At 41.1% G+C, this 25,919-nt stretch overlaps 1 protein-coding gene across 3 annotated transcripts in view; it reads left to right on the top strand.

Annotated features, from left to right (window-relative positions):
- Positions 1-25,919, top strand: part of STK3 (serine/threonine kinase 3) — a 113,927-nt gene that overhangs the window by 69,677 nt on the left and 18,331 nt on the right. Inside the window, exon 11 of one of the 3 annotated variants that reach the window (XM_081874444.1) lies at positions 8,464-8,502. The exons of 1 other annotated variant lie outside the window; for it this stretch is intronic. In XM_081874444.1, the coding sequence (XP_081730570.1) occupies positions 8,464-8,487 (24 nt within the window). In that variant the 3' untranslated portion in view covers positions 8,488-8,502. Of the gene's footprint in view, positions 1-8,088; positions 8,122-8,463; positions 8,503-25,919 lie in introns of those variants that run through there. One more of the 3 variants, XM_081874445.1, reaches the window with a different exon arrangement.

Below are 25,919 nucleotides of genomic sequence, written 5' to 3' on the forward strand. Positions count from 1 at the left end.
ATGCATTAAGTATATAGATTTTGTTACCAGTTATTTTAACCATCACATTTTGTAGCTCTTCCTATGAGCTGACAGATTGTAATAATCGTTGTAGGTGTTCTGAGTAGTACAGTATGTGGAAAATTCAATTATTTTCTCTAGTTGTTTGCTTTGGGAAATGTTACTCATATTATTGGCTATAGGTACTGACACTTGTTAAAGGATAACTCATTGTGGAGCATGCATTTCATGCTTTTCTAAAATTGACATCAATTTTTTAGATTGCTGACATACAGTCTTTAAGTAATTCATGAAAATTGTAAATAATGGATAACTCTCAGTTCTAAGGAACTCTGTTCTGTCTCTGTTGGATTTTGCCTTAATGGGATCTAGTTAAGGATTTTATCAGTGAATGCAATCAGGAATGACTAATTTTGTGTGTTCTAAAAGAATAGGGTAGCAGTTTAAATTCCAAAATGTAAAAAATGAATCAGCATCCAGTGTTATTTTAGGACAATGTAGCTGCTCTTAGAAAGATACAAGTTTAATTCTTGTCAGACCATTACAGGGGTCAACATTCTCATTCTTTCTAAAAATGAAGGATTGCGTTTCACCCAGGATACCTAAGTGAAAGAATAGGCACCAGCTCCTGATGGTCGAGACACTTGGGAACGTCATTATTATTATATTTTTAGGGTGCTGGGCCCCCTCAGTGTTGAGAGGGTTTGGGGCTCTGCCCCCTGGCTCCTTGCAATGTCACACGATGTTGTGCATGTGACGGCAGGACATTGCATTGGGCCCCCTCAATCATCCAGAGAAGCTGGCACCTCTGAGTGCAAGCATAAGAGTCAGTTCAGAGGATTGGACATCAGTGATAGCAGCACAGAGGTTGAAAGAAAACTTAATTGCAAGTATCTTGGGGTTCTTTTGCCTGCCTTTTAGGACTGTAGTTGGCTAGCAGAGATTGTCTCCCCATCTGCTTACTGCTTTTAAAATGATAAAGGAATACCACCTAATCTATACTCTAAAAGCTGCTGAAAAATAAAACAGTCAACATGCTAGCTAGATCATGAATTAGTATAGTATTATTTTAAAAGCACATTCTTTAATAAAAATTACTAAATTTTGCATTATTTTTCTAACAGATGAATGAGAGTCTACATTCCCCAAAAGAGTTAAGTTTTCCTAATGGCTCAAAATGCAGGCATTAGTATTAGGAATTGATTTAATTTAGAAAGATAACTGTTAAAAGTCTCATCAGTGCTGATTGAATCAATTATCTTAACTGCATCTACATGTTAAGTGAAGTGCCTCTTTTTCTCCCTGGGTAGAATAATTCAAATAGAGAAGGCAAATGCATTTTACATCAGTGCCAAAGGAAAGATTCCTGCCTTTGCTAAACTTACTACAAAACAGGTCTGGTATCCAGATTGTTTAACATTAAACACAGAACGTGCATATCATGTGTCGGCATTACACTGTTGTTTAAGTACACTTTTGATGCCTTGAGCATTTTTTTTTTAAAAAGCCATCTGTTACTAAAAGGCATGATTCTTTAATGTATTCTTAGAACAACAAATACATTAAAACATAACAATCACTGCAAAACGATGACATTGCAAATAGCAAGTATTTAATTGGCGCTACAAACGTTAAATGTGACAGCTGATTAGGTAATAGAATAACATGATTTAATCATTAAAATGATTAAGGATAATATACAGCATTTAGATAGAAATCTCAGAAACAATGTAAATTGGTATTTTATTAGAGTCTTACTATATTATATCTTAGCTGCTGTTACCCTAATGAATTTAAAAATGCAATGATTTCTGTTAACACGTTTCTGTACAACTTAAAAAAAAAAAAAACCTGTGGTAGTTTAAAAGCAGAAGCAAAAGCTTCTGATCTTATAGCCATGTTGCACTGTGTGTGTGTGTGTGTATGTGTACGCGTGCATGTGCAGATCCAGGGCATATATAGGCTTACACACCTAACACTATACAAGAGGTGGGCAACTTTTTCTGTTGATAGTAGCCTTCCCTTGTGGGGACATATTCCCAGTCCTATGCAGATATATTCAGAGGTAAGCTGCACATTTAGCAGCTAAGGTAAGCTATTTAGCAACACACATTTCTGAAGTTACCTGCTATGTGCTTAATCCTTAATCCTTCTTACAGCCTACAGCCCCTGCTATCCTAGCTCATCCTGACCAGGAACACTGGAAGCAACCCCCTCCCTATGCCCTCATTTATCCAAAACTATTTAAAGGAAAGGAAGGATTGGGCGATAATGAACAAAAAGAGGCTGGGACTACAGGGGTGGCAGAGCAAACTGATAAGGAAGGTTGACGAGAAAATTCAGAATATGGTCTCTGCCCTGATCCCAAACCAAGTGCGGCGGCACTGGAATCCTTGGGCAGTCCATGCAACAAGATCCCAGGGGCAAGAATCTTCCCCTTAAAGGAAGTGCCTAATCCAACAGCCTCTCTAGATGATAAGGAAAAATATAACCCTAGGATATGGACATATGTGCCATTCTCATACATGGATCTATTGAACTGGAAAACACATAGCCCACCCTATTCTGAAAAGCCCAAAACCATAACCGATTTGATTAGTTCAATTATGGAAATACATTATCCCACTTGGGCGGTCTGCAGGCAATTACTGATGACCTTTCTCAGTACTGAGGAAAGGCAAAGGGTCGATCAACAAGCACAGGAATGGCTCAGGCGAGAAGCAGAGAGGCATGGAGCGGCCAACACACAGGCCTGGGTGGCGGAGAATTATCCAGATCAAGACCCCCATTGGGACCCTAACTAAGGGGAGGGGGAAGAAGGAAGCTTGAGCGACACCACCAGGCCATAATAGAAGGCTTGAAAGCTGGAGCACTGAATATTAGCAAGGTGAAGGAAATCATACAGAGAACAGATGAGTCTCTGGGCACCTTCCTGGAGAGACTTCATGGAGCCTATAGGAACTATACGCCATTAGACCCAGAGGCTCCTGAAAATCGCGGAATGGTGAATATGAGTTTTGTGGAGCAAAGTGCACCAGACATTAGAAGGAAGCTTCAGAAGCTGGAAGGATTCGCTGGAATGAATCCAGAACAGTTGGTGGCAGTAGCTAGGAAAGTATATATGAATAGAGATTTGGAAGAGAAAAGGGAAGCAAAAAGGAAGTTTAAAAGGGAAGTGGATTTATTTACAGTAGCCACAGCAGCCAGACTTCCCACATACCAAGGAGCCTGGGGAGCAAAAGGAGGTTGGCAAAGTGGGGGCTTAGGCCCAAAACAATGTGTTATATGCCAAGAAGAAGGACACTGAAAGAAAGAATGCCCAAGAGTGGAATGTGGAGGAAGAGGAGGACGCGGCTCAGTGAGAGGTAGAGGAATTATACTGAGAGGAAGAGGAAGAGGAAGAGGACAAGGCCAGTGGCGTGGAGGTTGATACTAACCAACTAGAGAGAAGGTGGATGGGACCTCACTGGGAGATGTGATTGGCCTGGAGGTCCCAGAGTTTGAGAAAAAGCGAACGTATGACTCAGACTATAAAGACTCAACTAGCCTAACTGTGTGAGGAAACTCATTTAAAATGGACTGAAGTGTTGCCCTTTGCCCTATTCCATATTAGGTGTCCCCCTAAGGGAAAATTAAAAGTCTCACCACTTGAATTGATATATGGTGGACCGCCACCTGTTATTCAGCCCTTATACCATGGATTAATGGAATGGAGTGACCATGTGGTAAAGAAGCAAGTGTAGTCTCTCTCCCGTGTCATGTATTCTCTCCACAGGTGGACCATTGAGCACACCCCCATTAACCTAATGGAGGCTGTGCACCCGTTCCAACCCGGTGACGAAGTGTGGGTCAAAGAGTGGAGAGAAAATCCACTTGAACCATGCTGGTGTGTCCCATGCGTTGTCTTATTGACCTCACCAACAGCAGTAAGGCTAGAGGGGCTTGCGTCCTTGATCTACCACACATGTATCAAGAGAGCTGAAGGCATGTGGTCATGTGCCCAACATCCAGAAACTGATTTAAAAGTAATCTTGACAAGGAAACCCCTTGTACCCAGTCAAACCAGGAGCTGACTGGGTCACGGGCATCGTGAGAGCGATGACCCTCTGCAGTAGCCACTCCGGACGCTGGCTATCAACGCACAGGGGAAGATTGGGAGCAAGATACTTGTCTCCTCATTTTCATTTCACTATTGTAGTTTTATTCTTCTCTATAAGGTGGAAGGAAGGAGGTGGAGAAGATGAGCAGTTGGCAAAATATAATAAATGGGCAGCAATGGCAGAAGAGGTAGCAACGAATGGGGGAAAGTGTCTAGTTTGCTCCCTAGGACTCTATGATTTGTTGGGAGGTGTGCCTCTCCTACTATATCCTTTAAACGCTACTGGATTAGTATTGGATGTGGGATTCACCAAAGGGAACCTCAAAGAATGGCCCCCAATGTATAACAAGGCAAAGAATTAAAGTAGCGCCTTTAAAAGGTGGGCTGTGTGCGCGCCAGAAGAAGACTCAAAACAGCACTGGGGTGGGAGTTTTGTCTTGCACCCACAATTGGTGGCACCATGATGTTAACAACTGGACATGTGGACAGACCCAAAAGACATTTGATTATTGTAGATGTTCAAAATGATTGAGCCACGTTTGGAAAATCTGTTGGAATCCTAGTGGAGATATCAATAGCACTACCAGGACTTGCCCAAGAGGCAGCGTCACCCACAAGGTCATATTTGAAGCCAGAGTTACCTTCCAAGGGAATGCTTCCTTTCTGTGGTAGGTGTGCAGACAGTGAACATATAAGGAAGTTTCTCCCAGTTGGCACAGGGCTTGTTATCTAGCCACCCTTCTTCCCCCCCCCCCCCATGTGGGTTCTCCCTTATCTGACCCACCGAAGGAGAACTATCCAGAATGCGGCAGGGGCCATAGAGACGGTAGCTGTAGGCTCGGCTCAAAGTTGGTATGGGACTAATGGTTGGCTTCCAGAAAGGATAATACAACATTATGGCCCGGCTACATGGAGCCCTCATGAATTGGTAGCGGGGCTCCAGGAGCCTATTTATAATCTGAACTGCATCATTATGCTGCAGGCTGTAGTGGAAATAGTCACCAGCACAACCGCTCTGGCTCTGCGGGTGGTGGCTCCACAATTAGATGAAAGTAGAAGTGCCATTCTGCAACTCAAAATGGGCCTGGATTATGTCCTGGTCAAACAGGGCAGGATGTGTAACGCACTGAATTTAACAAAAGATGTTTGTTGTTTCAACATATCTGATAATGGTGAGGCTATTCGTTCTCTAGCTGATCATATGGAAGCAGTAGCCCATGTTCCAGTATAGTCTTGGGAGGGTTGGAATCTGGATTGGTTGTCTTCATGGCTTCCCCAGATGGGAGGCCTTAAACCTTGATAGGAGGATTATTGGTTATGTTTTTGTTGTTGTTGATTCTGCCATGTATTATACCTTTGTTTCTTCAGGCCCTTAGGCGCATGATAGAATCTACCGTAGAAGCTACAATGTCTAGAAAATTGCTTTTTATGTATAAAAGCTTGCCTACTGAGGATCAAGCTATAGGTGATGATTTGTTTGCACCATAGCTTGAAAGTACAGGAAAGCTAGGCATTTGATATGTAGACATAGAGGCCACGACTCAGTGCGCACACTCTGCTATGCGGCAAAAGGGAACCAATCACAGGCCGACAGCATAGCCTAAGCTTGCTTACCATATAAGGGAAAGACAGGACTCACGGGTTCTGACTGGGATGTTTATAAAAGATGGCTTGTAGGTGTGTTCGGGGCCCAGTCTTTGAGGAGTGATCCCACTGGACCAAACTTCTGTGCAGAAATAAACTTTGGATTCCTTTTTCACTCCATCTCATGTGTTTCCTTCCTCACTTATGAGATAAGGAAGGTTTTCACAGTCCTTTCCTGCTTCTTTTAAGATTCAACACAAAGTTCAGAAATGCTATCTTTCCTAGAACATCAAGATTAAATGAAAACAAGGCCTTGGGCGCATAAGACAAGCTAGAACGTTTTTTGTAGTGAATTGACTCTTAGGAGAATCAGTAGGTTGTGAAGGTTGCTGGCCAGCTCTGTTAACATCTGTTTAGTTGCATAACAGGTTCATAATTCATGAATAGTTTGAGGACTCTAATGAATAAAATAAAATGGTGAGAATAGTGTGATGAAGCAGCAGTTATATTTGTCTTCGTTGCCTTGGTAACTAATTGTTCATATTAATACATCTCATGCACATAGCTCAGTAGCCTTCTGAGTTCAGGGACAGCTTTGAAATGTTTGTAACTAGACCAGACCAGATATTTCATAGCCGCCCCCGCCCCCTACACATCAGTGTGATATGGGTTTTGGACTTCAGGCAATTTGACTATCATGAGCCTAGTTCTGAGATAATTTACATCTTAAATGAACTTGTGCTTTTTAAGTTTAATTATGTACATCATTGGGTGTGTTCTAGCTGAATTAGTTTTGCTTTTTTAAATTGTTGCTGTGTATGTGTTACTTTGTTGTCTTCAAGTTTATATATATATATATTTTCACATTTTAAAAACATATTATGAATCCACATAGCATAGAATCTGTAGCCCAACCTTTCTCTCATTCATTCATTTACCACCCTTCATCCGAGGATCACAGGGTGGTTTACAATATAAAAACACGAAAATATTAATACATAGTAACAAACAAAAACAATACCACCCCAGTTTAAAAGGTTTATAATAATATGAATTACTATACCAGGATAAAATAAAAAAATTCCTTCCAGTAGCACCTTAAAGACCAACTGAGTTAGTTCTAGGTATGAGCTTTCGTGTGCATGCACACTTCTTCAGATACACCAAGTGTGCATGCACACGAAAGCTCATACCTAGAACTAACTCAGTTGGTCTTTAAGGTGCTACTGGAAGGAATTTTTTTATTTTGTTTTGACCATGGCAGACCAACACGGCTACCTATCTGTAACTATACCAGGATAGTACCAGTTTAGTGGTTGCTAATACATCGTGCTTACACCGTTAAAGGCTTGGATCAGAATCACCACGTCTCCCATAAGAATGCATTGGGAGCTTGGAAGCAACATTATTCTCTAACTATTTTTTAATGTAGCTTCGCAAACAACAACAACTTATTATTATTTATACCCCACCCATCTGGCTGGGTTTCCCCAATAGAATATTAAAAACACGATAAAACATCAAACATTAAAAGCTTCCCTAAACAGGGCTGTCTTCAGATGTTTTCTAAAAGTCAGGTATTGTTTATTTCCTTGACATTTGATGGGAGGCCGCTCCACAGGGCAGTCGCCACTACCCAGAAGGCCCTCTGTATTTGCCTGAATTTGCTTCCCTCCTCTTGGCTCCCAGAAGCTAGTAGTCCCCACTTGATGTATTTATTTGTATTGTATTACATTAATATCTCGCCTTTCTTCTGTCATGGAACCCAAAGTAGAACTACCCAGACCCTGGCCTGCTTAGCTTCATCAAGGTGGTATCCTCATGTACCTTCAGACCATACTCTGGCACCAAATGTAAAAGATTACAGTATGGCTCTAGATCTTTTTTACGTTATGCAGGTGAGAGGCGAATCCCATTCTCTTGTGTTGAAATATTTTGGATGGATCAAAATGGTTGCCCCCCTTTGCCACTCTTACTTACAGGTAGTTAACTGGTGGTGGGCATTTTGGAGACCATAAATTGAGCTTAAAATAGTTTCAAGGTGTGGGGAAGATGCTATATTTCTCTCTGTCTTTAAATAAAAGGTCTCACTACACTGGCAACTTTGGTACTATGGCAGTAGCAGTTAGAACTGCTTGCCATCTTGTCTTCCTCGGGTGCCTCTGGGAAAGATGCTAAAGGAATAACACTTTATTTATTTCATCTTTAAAATAATTTATATATCATTAAGTGACACTCTGAGAAGGAAAGACTGTGACTGTGGTGGACCAGAGCTTATCTGCTGCTGTGCTGCACAATCTGCAGATTTTAAGTGAAGTAAATTAAGAAGCTTCCCTTCCCACCCCTCTGCTCCCAAAATGAAATGGAAGAATTCACATTTTGCTGACACCCTTCTCCCATTTTAGGGTTCCAAAACCAACTGACAATGAGAAAGTAGACCAGCTCTAGTGCAAATAGTATGGAAAGTAACTTATATTTAGCATTCTTCAGTATATATACACAAAAATGATTCGTGAGGGACCATGGCTTGTAAATTCGTTTTAATAGCACTGGGATTCTCTTCTCCAGGCTAAATTTAGGGCCGGGAGTCTACACCTTTCCATGGAGTGCTTTGGATACTAGATTTAAAATTGAAAAGTAATGAAGAGCCTAGAGAGGTTTATAGATGAGGGCGGGGGAAAAGATGATGAGGGAGGAAGTGGCAAATATATAGGCAGCTGCCTCTCTCTGTTGTCCCTCTGAATACATAATGGTCTTCTTTTTCCCACTGTCTCCCACAGCTGCTATGGCAACAAGTCCTCTGATGATCTTAAACAGGTTGGTTAGTATAAAACTAGTGGGGGAAACTGTGGGTAGTTTTAAAAACCTGACCTGTTTTCTGTGATTTAGAGAGCTGTTGTCATGGGAACAGCAGCCGGAAGAGAACAGAATGCTAGTTTAAGTTTTCACAGGCTTTGCAGAGTCATAGGGGAGTTGCCACATTAATTGGCACTGCAAGTCGAGATTTATTTTGAATTTTTGCTTGACTGTCCTAATCACATGTATCAAGAGAAACAATGCACAGCATCTTTATAGCTATATCTACAGCATTCCAGAAAATACTGGCTGCCCCTGGTAGTCAACATTTATTATCTATGATGTCCAATTCCACCATGACACTGCCAAAACATTTTATATGCATTTTCAGAATAGATTCCAGTTTCTTCTGACTGTATGGATATATTAATAATGTAGGCTTTATCTATGTTAATGAGCATATGACTTTCTAAAAACTTTGAAACCATGATTCATTTTTTAAGCTTTTAACTGTGTTATTTCTATTTTTATGGCTTTTTGTTGCTCTTGCAAATATATTATATTAGGCTCAAATATTTATGTATTATATTTAAATACGTTTTATAGGTGGCTCGCAAAACAGATACAACAATAAAAATACAACATAAAGCAATAAACTTTATTAAAAGTAAACAACAACAACAAAACGTATTTTAAAATGAGGCCAGACAATGAGATGCATGTTATTTAAAGGGCTTGGAAGACCACAAAGATGGTGCCAGGCAACCATTCCAGGAAGCAGAGTGTTACCAACAAAAATTGTTTGATGGCGACATTCAGAGCTGTGTTTGAAAAGATGATGATCAGGACTGAGTAGGTGCCCTTCTGGTAACTAAATCCCAAGCCATTTAGGGCTCTTAAAGTTAAAACCAACATTTTAAATTGGACCAGGAGATGGACTAAGAGCTGGAGTAGCTGACAAAACTCAGGCATAATATTCCCAATGTATAACTGCCCTGTCCCCGTTAATAATCTTGCGGCTCTGTTCTGGACCAGCTAATGATGAGTTTTTGAAGAAGTGAAAGTCCTGCGACACCTTAAAGAAAAACTCCTGTGAATTTTCACAGGCTATGCTATAGTCTATAGCTGCAGCTTTTAAAGTTAGATCACTGTGAAACTCTGCTTACACAGTGCTTGTAAAAGCTCTTCTAGACTTTTTTAAAAAATCAGAATTTATGATTAACCCTTTGGCATGTAAAATCCTTCATTTAGGGTTCATTTAGGGTTTTCAGAATACTCCAAAAATTCAATTAAAATGATTAAAAGCCTGTTTTTGAAGAGTGGAGAAAGTTGCTGCATTCCCATTATAGTACTGATTGCTTACAAATTTTGGCTCTTCACCATATTCCTCTAAGACTGCTATCCTATGCATCCATCCATAGGAGTAAGCTCTTTTGAACTCCGGGGCTTACTTCTGGCTAGGATGTAAAGCACAGTGGACATTTACTTAAGAAAAGCTCTTTTACTAGCTGCAGCGCATCCTTTGAATTGCTGTGAACAAGCTGAAGGAGCTACCATCAAAGGAAGGGAAGAGATATCCAGTCCTGTAAGATTTTTATGTGGTTTTATTGTGTATATATGATTGTTGTAAACTGCTTTGATATTTTTATGAAATTGTGGTATACAAGTATTTTCTTGGTCACTTCCTCAGCACCTTCCTCTTTAGCCTGGAATCCCTGATTAGCCAAGGTAACTGGTCCTGCACCCAAGTAACTGTTTCAGCCTCTCCCTCCTTTGGAATTTGTGCACAACAGTAGTCTTATTTCCTCATTCACTCCTGTCAGAGAGAGGGAAAAATGCTGATTACGATGTCTTCCTGAATTCTACAATAGTGTAGGTGAACAGCTTTCTTATTAAAATACTTAGGACCAAGCACTTAAAATGTATTCTTTTAAAAGGTTGGGGGTGTTGTAAGGATAAAACTTCCTTCTACATATATTTTTGCTGTTGCCAGGAATTTTTGGAACTGTTTTATCTCTAATCCATACAAGGGGCCAAATACACCTAGAGCTGCTTTTTTGCTTAAGGCGTTTCAAAGACGAATAGCTCAAAATCTATTTAAAAATCTGTTTAAATTCATTTCTAAACTGGAGAGCTAGGGAAAATGTTTGTTTTGCAGACTCCATCACTCACTGTACTTTATATATACAGTACATATCTCCTCATGCTTATAACCCTTATAAAGTTTTGGGTTTTTTAAGAAAAGAAAAGCACACAAACTTTTTTTTAAAAGAAACTCCAAGTATTTTGGGTGCTTTGGGGTTTATTTTTGTAGAATCTTATACCACTGAGTGGTAGCTCAGGAGCAATCTGTGAAAGTCTTTTCACCAAACAGAACATAAGACATCACCGGTTGGTCAAGTCAGGATATCGCAAAGGGGTGGCTGCTATGGACTCCGGGGAAGGCTCCAGTGGGCTTGGGAGGTTGTGTTCTGACCCAGAGGAACTCGATGCTGAGGAGCCTAAGGAGGCCCAAAGTGTGTGTGTGTGTGTGTGTGTGTGTGTGTGTGGAATTTCCCTCAACTTGCTGTCATGCCCTGTCAATCAGAGTGGAGAGCTGTGAGCTCCATGGTTTTCAAGAGTCCTGTTCTGAAGCTCTTACTGTGCCTATTGCCCCGACCACCCTACCTTTGGAGTCAGATACAGGGTCTGCCCCTGTCTCTCCAGAGGGGGATGCTGTGTTTGACCCCTCCGCCTCTCTGGAGACACTAGTGCAGACAGCTTTCAAGGGGCAGTGCTAAATTGCTGTGCTACATTGTGCCTAACAGGAAAGCAAGGGATGTGTTGTTGGATCAGCTTCTTTGCTTGTGCCCTTGTATACCTATGCCTTTGAGCAGAGATGTGTATGGCCTGCTGTGCCTTTGACTGGTGATTTGCATATGTCTGGTACTGATTGAGCATTAAAGCTTCTGGAAACAAACAGCACCTGGGGTGGTGTGCCTAATCCAGGGGGAGGCAGGACAAATTTTTTCTATCTGTGCTCTTGTTGAGTACAGAGATTAAGAGTGAGCTTGCAGTTTTAAAATTTAGCAGAATTTAACAGGGTTTTCTATCTTCCATTTCCAGCAGAGCAAAGAGAATGAAGTTTCTGGACTCATCTTCTCGGTTAGCAGAGATAAGAAGGGAGTTGATTTCGAAGTGGTGCCCACTGCTAGGCTGTTTTCTTTCTAGCTCCCTTTACCAATATTTTGTACCTGATTCAGTTTAATTCTTGTTTAGCAGACTATCTGAAACGCATTATTCAGTAGCTCTGTCAGCCTATTTGCTTGCCATAGTAAAATTCTAGCTTGTATATATTGTTTCCATTTATCTGTTTTTGGACACTGGTTGTATATCTGCTTCCCAGCCATGTCAGGGAATCTATGTGGCATGGCAGATTGGAGCCACGTCACAGGCAAGCTCAGTTGTTTGTTTTGGGCTGAGCTATATTGGTTTTCACTCTTCCTGTGCAGAAGCCCAATGAGTGAAGCAGGGAGGGGAACGGGATCCAGTGGGTGGGTGGGCAGGATCCTTTCCTCCAACACCCCAGGGACAACAATCAGGTGTCAACTTCGAAAGGGCCCCTTTGAAGGCACACTGTCAGCACCAGCTGAATAATTGGCCCAGAATGAACTGGGCAGGGAATTTGCTTCTGCATCCAATCCCAGTGGGGCTTAATTGTTAGCTGTCTGAGTTTGTCACTTGCAAATGAACAATTGGAAGCTTGATTTAAGCTCCTGATTTATCCTTCAGAGTCACTAGTTTACCTGGTCCACATTCGATTTCCCATGTGACACCTGGTGAGGGAAAAGTAGGTGTGGTTTGGGGGAAATGGCCTTTGGGATCAGTGCCTAATTAGGCCTGCAGAGTGGAGGTTACCCGCCTCTGGAGTAAAGCTTCTCACACTATATTAAGAATTTAAAGAAAAAGGTCCAGTACACTTCAGGTTACATACGCTTCAGGTTACAGACTCCGCTAACCCAGAAATAGTACCTCGGGTTAAGAACTTTGCTTCAGGATGAGAACAGAAATTGTGCTCCAGCGGCATGGCGGCAGCAGGAGGCCCCATTAGTGAAGTGGTGCTTCAGGTTAAGAACGGACCTCCGGAACGAATTAAGTACTTAACCTGAGGTACCACTGTATAGTAAGAACCTTGAAGATCAATCTACTTGTCCTGAATTGCAAATGGCAGCTGATTTGAAAATGGAGTTGTAAGCAAGCCCTAATACAAGGCACCTCATAAAACGGTGAATTTTGGTGTGATTGCAGCAGATGCTGATTGGGCCAAAATTACTAACCGCTGCAATGATTTGCTGTGATAATCTGCACTGATTGAGCGAACTAATTACATTATCCATCTGTTGTACTGAACAAAAAGAAATTGTAGCATTGAACCTGAAATAACGACTGCAATGTGGATCCTTTCTTAGACCTTGTCTTTGTTTAAATTACTTGTCAAATTTAGCTGTCTTTTTCTCTTAAGTTGGGGAATGATTGAAAATTGCATTTATTTATTTATTCAGGGCCACCCATGTGCCTGGTGCTTTACAAATAACAGTTATGACAGGCCTGTGTCCCAAGGGGTTTATACATTAAAATAGCTATAAGGAAACAAAACAGAAAAGGGGGGAAATGGAGGAATGGGTAGGCAGGAGAAGAATATACAATTATTCAATTACATGTACTTTGGCTTAGTGACAATAAGGTATAAGGACATGCTGTATAGATATAAATTCCATAATAAATAAAATTTTAAATTGGCTCCCTTGCTTTCATGCTTGAGAGTAAGAAAACTATTTTAACAAGTTCCACTAGAAAGATTTTTGCTTTCTAATCCAGGCTCAGGTAGCTTGCTAATAAGCCATCAGCTGAAAACTGTTTCCAGTATTTCTAATTAAATTACTTCCCCAAGGATTCTAAATTCTTCAATGGAAACAAAGTTTTGATAGCACTGAGCTACTTTTTTCTGCTAGTATGATTAAGGACCATAAGTTCCTTAACCTTAAATGTACCTGAAGGCTTGCAGGTACTTCTTGACAGCACCCTGGTACTCTTGTTCTGTGACAGGTAATTGTCTTCTATTAGTGTTGTATAATCACTTGTCAAAAATATCGCTTTCAAACCTGCCAGGCTGATTACTGTTTGAAGAGGCAGCTAATCAAATGGTATTCACAACATTAATTAAAATATCAGTGACCTACCTTTTCTGACACATTTTAATTTATTAGGTAACCAATGAGTTGCATTTTATGTGTTATCATTTCCAGAGAGAGGAGGAGAATCCATGTGTGAATATCCTTTTGTGAGCCTGTTGAATTTCCCCCTCTCTTCTTCTTAAGCTCATGAATTTGTGTACATTGGTCTAGTTTACACATAATGCCAAGCCATAGTTTGTTTTCTGGAAACAAAACCATGATGTGAAGACATGGTTTGTTGTTAGGCTTATGAACTATGGGTTGGCATTATGTCCAAACCCAGCAGCTTTGCTTTAAAACTATGATTTGTTTGGCCACTCACTTGGAGTGGGCGTGGCTTACTTTCATTCTCCAACAGGTGATTACTGGTGACAGATTAGAGCAGTTAGATAGAAAGCAGTGAGCACCTGCAGTGGGGCAATTAGTTTTTCTATAGTGAGATAGTAATGTCCTGTCTGAGTAATGCCCAGTCCAAATCTTGCTCTATCATATTTCCTAATGATTCCAGCTCAGAATTATTTTCATAACATTTAACTGTTAGAAGTTGGAAACTATTCAAGTTGAAGCCTGCTTTTTTTCCGCGGGGGCGGTGTAGGGTGGGGAGAGCGAGGAACTGAATAACAGCTCTTAGCTCTTCTGCCATATTGCTGCAATCAGTTTGAACCCCTTTCACAGCTTCCTGCTGTGGGGCATGTGGCTTTGTTGCATTTCTAACGATAATCTACATAGAAGAATTGTGGGTTCCTAGGTTACACTCCAGTACTCCACAGGAAATGCGGTAGAAGTCCCATTTAATTGAAAGGAAGAAGCAAAGATGGCATATTGATGCTTAGCATGCGTAGAGTACTTTTCTTGCGTGTTCAAGCATTCCAGGTAGAGGAGGAGGTTGCTGTGCCTGACAAAGTCCCATGATGCTTCTACTATCCATGTTGGCTGTACTATGGCTAGGAAATGGGCACCATGTCATGTGTGAGGATTAGATGTCTACCTGATCCCTGCAAGTCACATGGCATATGGGTAGATTTCCCACGGAAACATACCCGTGGTTGTTTAGAAGCTTTAATGCTTCAAATCTGCTGTACTAATTAACCGTAATCATGAGAGCCCAATAGCATGTAAACAGCAATCGTCCCAGGACTTCAATGGACAGAAAGCCCCCCCTCCAACTGCTCCTGGGAACTGTTTGAGATTGGCAGCTGCTGGTAGGGCCTGGAATAGCAGAATCTAAAAGCTGCCTTGAAACTGTCTCTCATAATTTAGCTTGAATTTTAGTCTTTGCAGCTCCAAGTAATACTTTGAGCCAAACTTGGAGACAAATATATGTGCAGAATAAACCAACTAGTCTATGCCAGCACCAATGATTTCCATGTAGCAGTAATAAAGACCACATAGTTAAAAGTGCTGTGAACAATTATGATGTGGAGGGAGGAGAGGAGAAGGATTGACTATGAAAACTTCACTACCTTGCTTTAAAAAAAGTAGGTTGGAAATTTACTGATAGTTATTTTGGGTCAGAGTTTAATAATGACCTTTTCAGTAGCAGTATTGCCATTCCTTTGATCTTGGAGAGGTGTTTACCTGTGTACCATCTCGGGCAAGCTTCCTAGCCTAGCATGAACTAGCCACAAAAGGTAAGGATCAAGTGCACAGGTAGTTGATCAAATCCTAAGGGTCTTGTCTGCACCCTTAAGCATTGACAAAAGCTCAGCCAAGCAAATCAGACTGCTGGAGGCCACGGCCATCTCCTGCCTAGGATTTACAGTTAATGAGCCATTTACATTGGAAGTGAATGTGACCCATTTTATCTGCAAAGTTCAGACATACAGTACATAATATGGCCAAAGATCTGCCTACAGCCATCACACACTCCAGGAGCATGACCAGTGATTCAAAAATGCCCTTAAATTGCCTTAGTATGTACATTCAGATTGGCTGCTGCACTTCCCACTGATTTAAACTGGCCATATATGGACATATCCTATATGCATCTGTCAGAATATGCAGAATTAAGGTGTAGGCATGCATGAGTAGTTTCCTATTGTGCAGATGCAAATACCGTAAATAGCCCATCATGCAAATAAATAGCTCACCATGGATTGCCATAATATTATTGATGTAATTTAGAACATGTACACAGTACTCAAGTGAGGTAGCTATTACAGAAGTACTGATCTTTGTTCACTGTAAACTTACCTTCAGGTGGTACAACTGCATTGTCATAACCCTGTGCAAATTTCCCTTTGCTTCTCTGACCCCCATTCCCCTCTGTTGTGTTTTCCTTGTCTAGGTTCCATATACAAACTTTCAGCAGGGATCTGTTTTGTTTACTTTTGTTAAGGGCTGATACATTGTTAACATCACTGTTTGTTGCTTATGCATTGAGCCAAAGTAGATATATTCCCGAAATAATGTTGGTTACCTCCTTTAAGTTTTAATGTCTCATTGGAGAACAGGGATTCCAGTATGTGGGTAAAGGGCACGACTGCCTTTTTATAAAAAACAAAAACCCTAAAGCTATTTAAGGGGTTACCAAGGTTAACAAACCATCACTCTACAACATTTTGAACCGTATTTAGTATGACCTTAATATTTACACACAAGCTGTATTTTATATGGCTATTGAAATCTAAGGGTTTGAATTAATAAAGAAGAAACCCTTGCAGTTTTAAAAAGCATATACAGATGTTTCTTAAATGTGGTAAATCTGTTGCTTTAAAAGATGTATGAACTTATATAGAAAATTGCTCTTGCATGTCTTGGCAGTTTGTTAAAAACTGCGAACTTTTAAAGCTAACTAGTGTTTTGATAGATTATGTTCAAGGTCACCTTTTGTTTAAATGATGTTTTGTTTGCTGTAATTAAACCATGCCAGGTGTATTGGAAACAGGAGGTTTGGCTAATTCAGAGTAAATGAGAACAAAATACAAGGTCATTATTCATCTCCAGTGAGCTTCCAAATGAATGTTGCACATGGAACTATTTATAATACATTTTACATGGTCAAGGATTGCTTGGAGTTGCTGTCCAGGACTTCCAAATTAAACTACTCACAGATTTTTATAAGCATACCTGTAAAAATGATGTTCTTGTATCTCTTCCTGAACATAAGCTGGAGACCATGTAGTTTTCAGCCATATCTAAATGGGTAATAATCATAATAGCAGTTTACTAAAACATGCACTTGTATTGCATTAAAACATTCTTTCAGATAAGATGCTGTAATTCCCACCCTCTGCCTTCAGCTAATAATCTTTGAAATTTTAGTTCATTCAAGTTAGGTGAATGAACTAAGTTAAAGCAATGTTTAAATTGATATAATTGAGTATAACTTTGACATGGAAATGACAGTGCAGTAAGTTCATCCCAAATAATTTAGTTCTAGCACATTACTTGAGGGACGCGGGTGGCGCTGTGGGTTAAACCACAGAGCCTAGGACTTGCCGATCAGAAGGTCTGCGGTTCGAATCCCCGTGACAGGGTGAGCTCCTGTTGCTCGGTCCCTGCTCCTGCCAACCTAGCAGTTTGAAAGCACGTCAAAGTGCAAGTAGATAAATAGGTACCTCTCCGGAGGAAAGGTAAATGGCGTTTCCATGCGCTGTTCTGGTTCTCCAGAAGTGGCTTAGTCAGCTGGCCACATGACATGGAAGCTGTACTCTGGCTCCCTCGGCCATAAAGCGAGATGAGCACCACAACCCCAGAGTCGGTCACGACTGGACCTAATGGTCAGGGGTCCCTTTACCTTTACTAGCACATTACTTGAGAACATGGCCTCTGTTATATGTTGCTATATTAATAACTTCTTAGAGAACAAGAACAACCCAGTTAAAGTTCAAAAATTGACAGTTCAGTTCTAAAAGCTCAATTAGTTTCAGGCCACAAATAGCAAATCTGTAACAGATAAAACTTTCGGCACATCATCTTGTTGGGTGGCTCGTTAAATGTATATAATATCAGTGTGTGAAAATTTTAATCAAGACATATGTGTGCCATTTGAAAATAATAAAATGAATTTGAAAAAGTGTAACAAGTCTACAAAGTAAGACACAGACTTGTTAACTCCCTTTTAGTGAAACCACATTCCTTTTGAAGCTATAAATATTTGTCAATTGTAGCTTGACCTTTAAGAGTGGCAAAAGTCATCTGACATAAAAGCAGCCATGGTGTGTATACATTGGGGTAATGTGAGTTGATTAACTTGTCAGATTTTTGTCATTGGCTAGCTTCCACAACCATGCTTTGGCCCTATAGTTTTTTAGATTTCATCTTTAGCAAAATGATAATAACTTCAATAGTATATAGCGCTCTGAGAATTTGTTCTAGAAGGGGTATCACATGCTTTTTAAATGTATGGATATAAGTTTATGGGTAAACCCTATTTTATTTCAAACATACAGTGGTGCCTCGCAAGACGAAATTAATCCATTCTGTGAGGCTCTTCGTATAGCGGTTTTTTCGTCTTGCAAAGCAAGCCCATTGACAGCTTAGCGGATTAGCTGTATTAGCGGTTTAGCGGCTTTTAGCGAATCAGCTGAAAAGCGGCTTATCAGCGGATCAGCTGATAAGCGGCTTAGGGCTTAGGAAAAGGGGGGGGGAAGGGAAAAAACCCCGCAGGAACTCGCAAGACATTTTCGTCTTGCGAAGCAAGCCCATAGGGAAATTCGTTTTGCGAAGCGCCTCCAAAACGGAAAACCCTTTCGTCTAGCGGGGCACCATTCCGTCTTGCGAGGCGTTCGTCTTGCGGGGCACCACTGTAGTCGTATCTGAGTGGGATCAGAGACAAGGATGATTGGTAGCACACTGCCAGGTGGACTCCGGTTTGGAATAGAGACAATAACAAAACAATTTTTTATGACTGAGAGATATGAAAGTTTGACCTTGACAAATGAGGAAACTGCAAAAGTTTGTGCAAGAACATCTGCTATTGCCCTGTTCTAAAGCTTACAGCAGAAGCCCAGCTGTGTCCCATTGAGTGTTCCTGGCACCCAAAGTACCTGCAGGATCTTGGAGAGCTCCCACTTTGTGACTAGTTCTCTCCGCAGGTACTTTAGTGGGGTGGGAGAGCTGAAAATAATGCCAAAATATTTCACATCTGGAAACCAATGCAACACTTTGGTTCCAGATAGTACATGGGTAGACAAGTCTAAAAAACCTGGGACACAAATTTCCACAGCCCTCTAGCAGCTATGGTGACTCATTTAACAAAAGTAATGTAATTTGCATTAACTCTGGAAGTTTATACTTGATTTAAACCAAACTAAGCCTCCTAGAGCAAAATAAACACCAGGATTAACCCCGCCCAAATATTATAGAACCACAGAACCATAGAATGGTAGAGTTGGAAGGGACCCCCAAAGGTACTCTACTCCAACCCCTGCAAATATGACCATAAAACCTTCATTCCCCCTTATTTGATTTAACAGCATCAAACATTATAGAAAAAAAATATACTCAGAGTGTACTTCATGTAAAGGTAGGTAAAGGTAAAGGTACCCCTGCCCGTACGGGCCAGTCGTGTCCGACTCTAGGGTTGTGCACCCATCTCACTTAAGAGGCCGGGGGCCAGCGCTGTCCGGAGACACTTCCGGGTCACGTGGCCAGCGTGACGAAGCTGCTCTGGCGAGCCAGCACCAGCACAGCACACGGAAACGCCGTTTACCTTCCCGCTATAAAGCGGTACCTATTTATCTACTTGCACTTAGGGGTGCTTTCGAACTGCTAGGTGGGCAGGAGCTGGGACCGAAAGACGGGAGCTCACCCCGCTGTGGGGATTCGAACCGCCGACCATACGATCGGCAAGTCCTAGGCACTGAGGTTTTACCCACATCGCCACCCGCGTCCCAGTACTTCATGTACACTCATGTAAAACAGATGTTGTGCCCGCCAACATTCCAGACAGTGTTGTAAGTGTTATAATACTTATGATACACATAAGCAACATATAAAAACATTATCAGCAAATGATAGGTAGATAAGACATAGCTGTGACCAATTTTGCAAAAAAAAAAAATTTTTTTTCAGAAATAAGAAACAGTTATGTCAGGATAGTTTGGTTTATAAAATTATTTTAAAAATCATGAATGAAAATAATTCATAAAGATTGTCTGTAAACTGTGGTTATTGGTGAGTGGTCCGCTGCTCTGTACCTTCTTAGCTGTCACTTCTGCTATGAATAATATACAAATTTCTTTGTAGACTGTTTTTCATACTTGGAGCTACATAACAGCACTAATTTTGGAGAGGATGTCTAAATGCTGTTGGTGGGGGGTAGGATTCAAAGCTGTAGTATCTCTCTGATATAGTTTGCTTCTCTTGCTTGATACTGGCAGAGCGTGTCTTTCTTTGTTTCCATAGTACTAGCTTGTTTAGCCTCTTGGATTATCAGTCCTATTTTTTGTAGCTACAATTGCTTATCTCTGAATTACAATTGCTTATCTTCAGAGTTGTGGATGCTACCCATTTAGTTTTGATTTCACCATTCTTTTCAAAAACCCATCACTAGCTACTAATAAATGCAATGAAATTAAAAATGATCCTTCTAATAGATTATAATTGCCTCAGCAACGATGCTTAAATAAATAGAATTCAAAATGCTTGCATACACAAGTTCTGTTTAACATGGCTATGTGTTAGTTCCATCTTTCACATATTACTATATTTATTTTTATTTCAGGAGAGATTAATGTATTAAAGGTGTTTCGCTGGTAGGTAAGGATGTAATATTATCCCGCCTGCATGATTCGTATGTTTTTTCCCTTCCAAATTTGGCTGCAGGGTATTTTCTTAAAGGTCATTGGAAGGGTGAACAGCAGAGATGAAATTATACCGCTCTTCATGTTTACATTTATTATACAGTGTTAGTAGTGGGGCAACCTGGAAAAATCACTTCATTTGGATTTCCTCATAACTTCCTAAGCCACTTGTTGGTTCGTTCAGCTGGTGGGAATTGTAGAGAACCATGCTGAATTGTCAGCAGTTTATTCCTTTGCTGTGTTTTTGAATGCCATTAACTATATGTATCATTCTGCAGCAAGAACAATGTTGCTGAAGACAAAATACAGTGGGTTTTTGTTTTTTTAGGAAAAAGTAAGTTCAGAGCTGATTCTTGCCTGGGATTTCCATGGCTTGCTGTATCACAATACTGCATTCTTCAGCAACGGTTGGCTAGCTCCCATTTTATGCTGTTGCAAGCAAGTTAAAGGATCATAAGAAATAATTTTCTGTTATAGAATCATTCTGTAGCACCATTTATTTAGAGAAGTTTCCTGTTTTGCTACAGTTGTGTCAAATAACAACCAGCTGGTGATCTTTGCCATTAATAATCTTGATTGGCTGAATGAAGTGCTCTAGCTGCATTTGTCAATTTGGTAGGCCTCACATAGAAGGAAGTTTGTGAAGTCTGAGATGGAAAGTGAAGGTGAAACACAAGGAGAAACTTATGATTTCATAGGGTGAGTCTTATTTCACACAAACAACAATCAGCAGGGAGGCTGCTTTGCATTAATTCCACATGGCAGCTTTGCCACACCTCAGTCTGTAATACATATATTTCTCCATACATGTTGCATAACTATCTAGAGGAATCCTTTGCAGCAGGGCGCTGGCTCCTAGGGTCCAAGCCCTATTGGTGCCACCTATATTTTTGGGGTAAGGGCTGGGCTCCCCATGCCGCAAAAGCATGGAGCCAAAGAGCAAAGCAGAGTGTGGCGTGCTTCCAGGGCCCGGCTCCTTCTCCTCCTCCTGCTGTGGAGGGGAAGGAGGGTTGAAGCAGCCTCCTGTCAGTGGTGGCGCCAAGAGGAGGTGGAGGAGGAGCTGCTGGCCATTGAGCTGCACAGCTGCCATGCTCAGTTCTGACTCCAGCTCCTCCCAATGTCCCAAACATGTTGTCTCTCCCCCCCCCCATCATCTTCGCAAGCTAGTACCTTGGCTCAACAGCTCAACGGCTCATGTATGGCAACATGAACACAAATGGTTAGCCACGTGGAGCAGCTGTCCTTGCGGTTTGTTATGGAATTAGCCTATGAAAGAGAGCTAAGAAAGACTCAGCAACAACATGTCACATATGAATCAAGCCAGATGATTATAAAAAAGATGATGAATGCATAATGTGGAATTTAGGAAGCTGCCTTATGACTAATTGTCCATTTAGCATATTAGCAGCTTGTAGGAGCTTTGAAGGGTATTGGGCCAAAGTCTTTCCTATCAGTTGCTGTTTATCTTTTAAAGTGGAGATGCCAGCAGTTAATCTTGGGACTTTCTGTATGTCAATCATGTCCTGTATCATTGAGCTACATTGCCACCCCAAGTGTTGAGGCCTGCATTTTAGTCTTCAGAGAGTTTGAGAGTTTGCTCTAACAAAAGAACTCAGAGAAAGATTATTAGGGTATATCTTACTTGTTTTGCATACAGATAAATTGATTTCTAATACAATTAGGCTGCTTTTTGGCCGACGAGGTCAAAAGGCCTTTGTCAGGTCTATGAAGGCAATGTCCAGTGTCCAAGCATTTCTGCTCTTGGCATTCCATGGAAGTTGTTCCAGCCATGGCAGCCACCTTTTTTCTTGTAGAGGGTCACAATGCTGGAACTGCACACACCTCCGTGGCCTCCACTTGTTAGGTCTGGGCGATATCAATTTTTCAACATCACAGTGCACTCTGCACCTGGTGAAACTGCCCCAGCTCTCACCTCAGGAACTGAGGCAGTTTCACCTACGTGCTCATGGGCTGGGACAACGCAGCTTGTTCGCGCAGCTCAGTTGGGGATTGGGAAGGTTCCCCCTCCCCAGCTGAGACAGCCCCAGTGCTCCCCCTGCTCACGGGCAGAGCATCGGGGCTCCTTTAACTGCTCTCTGTGGGGAGTACCAACATGTTCCCCTCAGCTTAGCAGTTTCACGGAGCCCCCACTCCACCACTGGCTCACGGGAGCCAGAACCAATCTGTGGGCTCCTTTAACTGCTTGGCTGAGGTAAGGGCAGCTTTACACTCCTCAGTATAGCAGTTTAAAGATGCAGAGGGAGGAACAAGCTGTATCGGCGCCTCGCTGATACAGCTTGTTTCTCCCTCTGCATCATATGAGGGCAGAGTGCGATGGCACATAGAAAACATATCAGCCGTCAGATCTCAGTATTTACCTTATTAGAAGGTTCTATGTATATTGCAAGTAAAATTCTGCATTCAAATAAATGTGGGATCTCTCTCTCTCTCTTTGAATGTTACTTTCTATACACAATACACGGAGGTGTGAAAGAACTATACAACCTTGACACTCATCCCAGCTCTTACTTTGGGGGAGAAACTATGTTGGTTCACGTTCAACGGTAATTTGTACATATGATCATTGTCATTTGAAATACACAGCAGTAGGATATGCGCAGGTCAGCAGGGATTTCTGAATCTCTGAGCCAGGCGTAAGCAGATTACTTGATGTCTTAACTAAATGTACAGGCACAGCCTCAGAAAAGCAGATGAACAAATTAAGTTGGAGGAGAAATGGATTCCAAAGAACAGCTCTCTTATGAGTTTATAGGAAACAAGATTTACCAAGATGGACTGTGAACTAGGCTGAGTAAGCCGTTTTTGTTTACAGTGGCATTCAACAGGGGAAGATAGTACATAGTATTCTGCCAAAGGCCCTGTTCTCACAGCATTCTTTCTTTGTGTTTTTCAATTTATGCATTTTATATTTGATTTGTTTTCTTTCCTCATCTCCAATGACACCAGTTCATGACTGTTCTGCTGCCATCACCCATACTGGGGATGACTGGCGAGGAAGGAATTTGCTTGTTTCTGGGTTTGTGTAGACCTGGCCTTGTTGTTATAGGAGTCATGTACATTGGAGCTTCTCCTCCTCCTTCATACCATCCAACTTCTGACTACTTGGATTGTGCCAATATTCTACCCTTGGGACATCTAGATTAAACAAGGTCTAGAACTGAAGGAAAAGAATGTGTTTGGAAGCTGTTCCTTGGTGCAGTTTTCTATGTGCTCCCAGCACAGACAGAAACAGACACATAAAGAACACTCTTGGTTTAATATATGCAGTTGTTGTAAGATCTGTAATTCACGATGTATTTCTACACAACCTTTTGATGCAGAACTGAAGAGCCTCCTGGTTCAACCTGTTCTGTTCCTGTCATTTTAACTGTTGTGTCAAGCTCCTTTTGCTGCTTTATTGCCATAGACAGATAGCTGCCTTTTTGTTTCTATAGCAACTGTAAATAGGCTAAATCACTCCTCAGGTTCTAATATCATTTTCAGACTGGTGAATGATGCTCAGTTTGCCTCACACACTGTGGAGTTGAATAATTAAAGCTGAAAACCAGAGGAGTGGGTGCATACTTGCCTTTTTCCAAGGACGTACATCTCATAAGATGCCTCCGTTTCCCCCAGACAGCTGTTAGAAGTTTCCCAAGTGGTAGACACAGTTTGGTGACTTGATGGAATGGTGCTTGAACATGAGCTGTATTTTGCCCGAGGAAGGGTTTGATACTGTGAAATACCCAAGATCTAGATAGCCTGAGTTTGTGATGAAGATGGATACGGTGGTCCCTCTGGATGAAAAGGTGAAGAGGGTTTGCTTTTTGTTTTGGAGCTTTGAGGTTCTCTATGGCTGTTTTAGGAAGGTGAAAGATGAGTCATCCTTAATCAGGTGCTTGAAAGCTAAAAATAGAGGCAAAGGTAATTCTTAGTGTAGAAGCAGAGCATCTTTCCTTTCCTTTTCCTTTTGTTTGTCAGTTCTGAAAGCTTTGGACCCATTTCTCTAAAAGGTAGACATGAGCTGTTTTTTGCACATTTCATGTCCTGGGGCGGGGGCATGAAACTGTTAAGTTGGGAAGGTATGAGTTTTGCCAGATTAAAATTTTAAAAAACAAATAAAATCACTTGAAGAGGAGAATTGGGTTTTTCCCCCAGTGTTGCTCATCTGTAGTATAGTACTGAAAATGTTGAACAGGGGAGATCCAAGTTTAAGTCCTTGCTGTGACATGATCCTGGTTCCCAGCTTTTCCCTACAATACCTACTTGAGAACATTATCATCCAGTGCTACAGCTGAAAGGGGACAATGGAAGTGATCTAGTCCAATCCTCTGCTCAGTCCAAAAATCTTGGAACTGCAACATCTCATACAGATGACCCCCCCCCCCAGCCTTTGCTTAAATACCTCCAACTAAGGCATTTGCTAGCAGGGTCATCACTGTGGGCCATATGAATGCCTAATAACAAGTCAGACTATTGGGCAATGGCCAACTAGAAATGGCTTCTCTAATTCTCAGACAAACCTTTCCTAGCCTGCTACCTGAGAGCCTTTTGACTTGATATGCCTGAGATGGAACCACGAACTGTTGTCTTGTAATCCACTGAGCTGTGTCCACATTAAGTTCATCGTCAGTCTAGGGATGGACAGGTGAGTCTACTTCCTGTCTATGTCAATTTCACATTCATAAGCCCATTCCATCCCATTTCCATATTAATCTATTAAAAATTCCTATTTAAATGTTATTTTAATACAAAATACTTATTTAGATATGTATTTTGCCTCAGTATATGCATTTATAAACATACATTACCCTAAAACATGCATTTTGGTACTTTTTTGAGCTAAGAATTATATTCTAAAATTCAGAGAACTGTGAAATCCAAAAAATGTTTTGAGCCATATATTAGTGTGGGAGGCGTGAATTAGATTGCTTAAAAGTGTCAACCAAATCAAATTCTTTTTCATCCCTAGCTGCAAGTAATCTGTATATGTTGATGATTCCCCCCCCCCCCCATCACTTACTGTATGGTGGATTCTTGGGGAGAAATGCATTCTGTCCCTGTGTTGGGAGACCCCTAATTGCTTGCTTTTGTGCAAGATCCAAAAGTGGCAGGAGAGGAATATTTATTCTTCTTCTTCCTTTAAAACATCCACAATCATTTTGAAAGAATAGTGTACACACACACACACACACACAGAGAGAGAGAGAGAGAGAGAGAGAAAATATGAAATGACGGGGGTGCATATGAGAGGGGTGTTGCAGTCAGTTATCTAGGTAGGGCATAAACCTGCCTCCTGTTCAGTTTTATATACTTGCAGTAAACCTTTATAACTTTATCAGTATATCAATTCATGAGCAATAATGCTACAGGAAAATGAAGATATTTATGTTCTCTTCATTTTTATATTCTTACGATTCATGCTTTTATGTAGAAAAACAAAAACTGGCTTTGCCTGTATTACATTTGTTTCAGCTG

Source organism: Podarcis erhardii (assembly GCF_964252035.2).
Source record: "Podarcis erhardii genome assembly, chromosome: 8".
Lineage (NCBI taxonomy): Eukaryota > Metazoa > Chordata > Lepidosauria > Squamata > Lacertidae > Podarcis > Podarcis erhardii.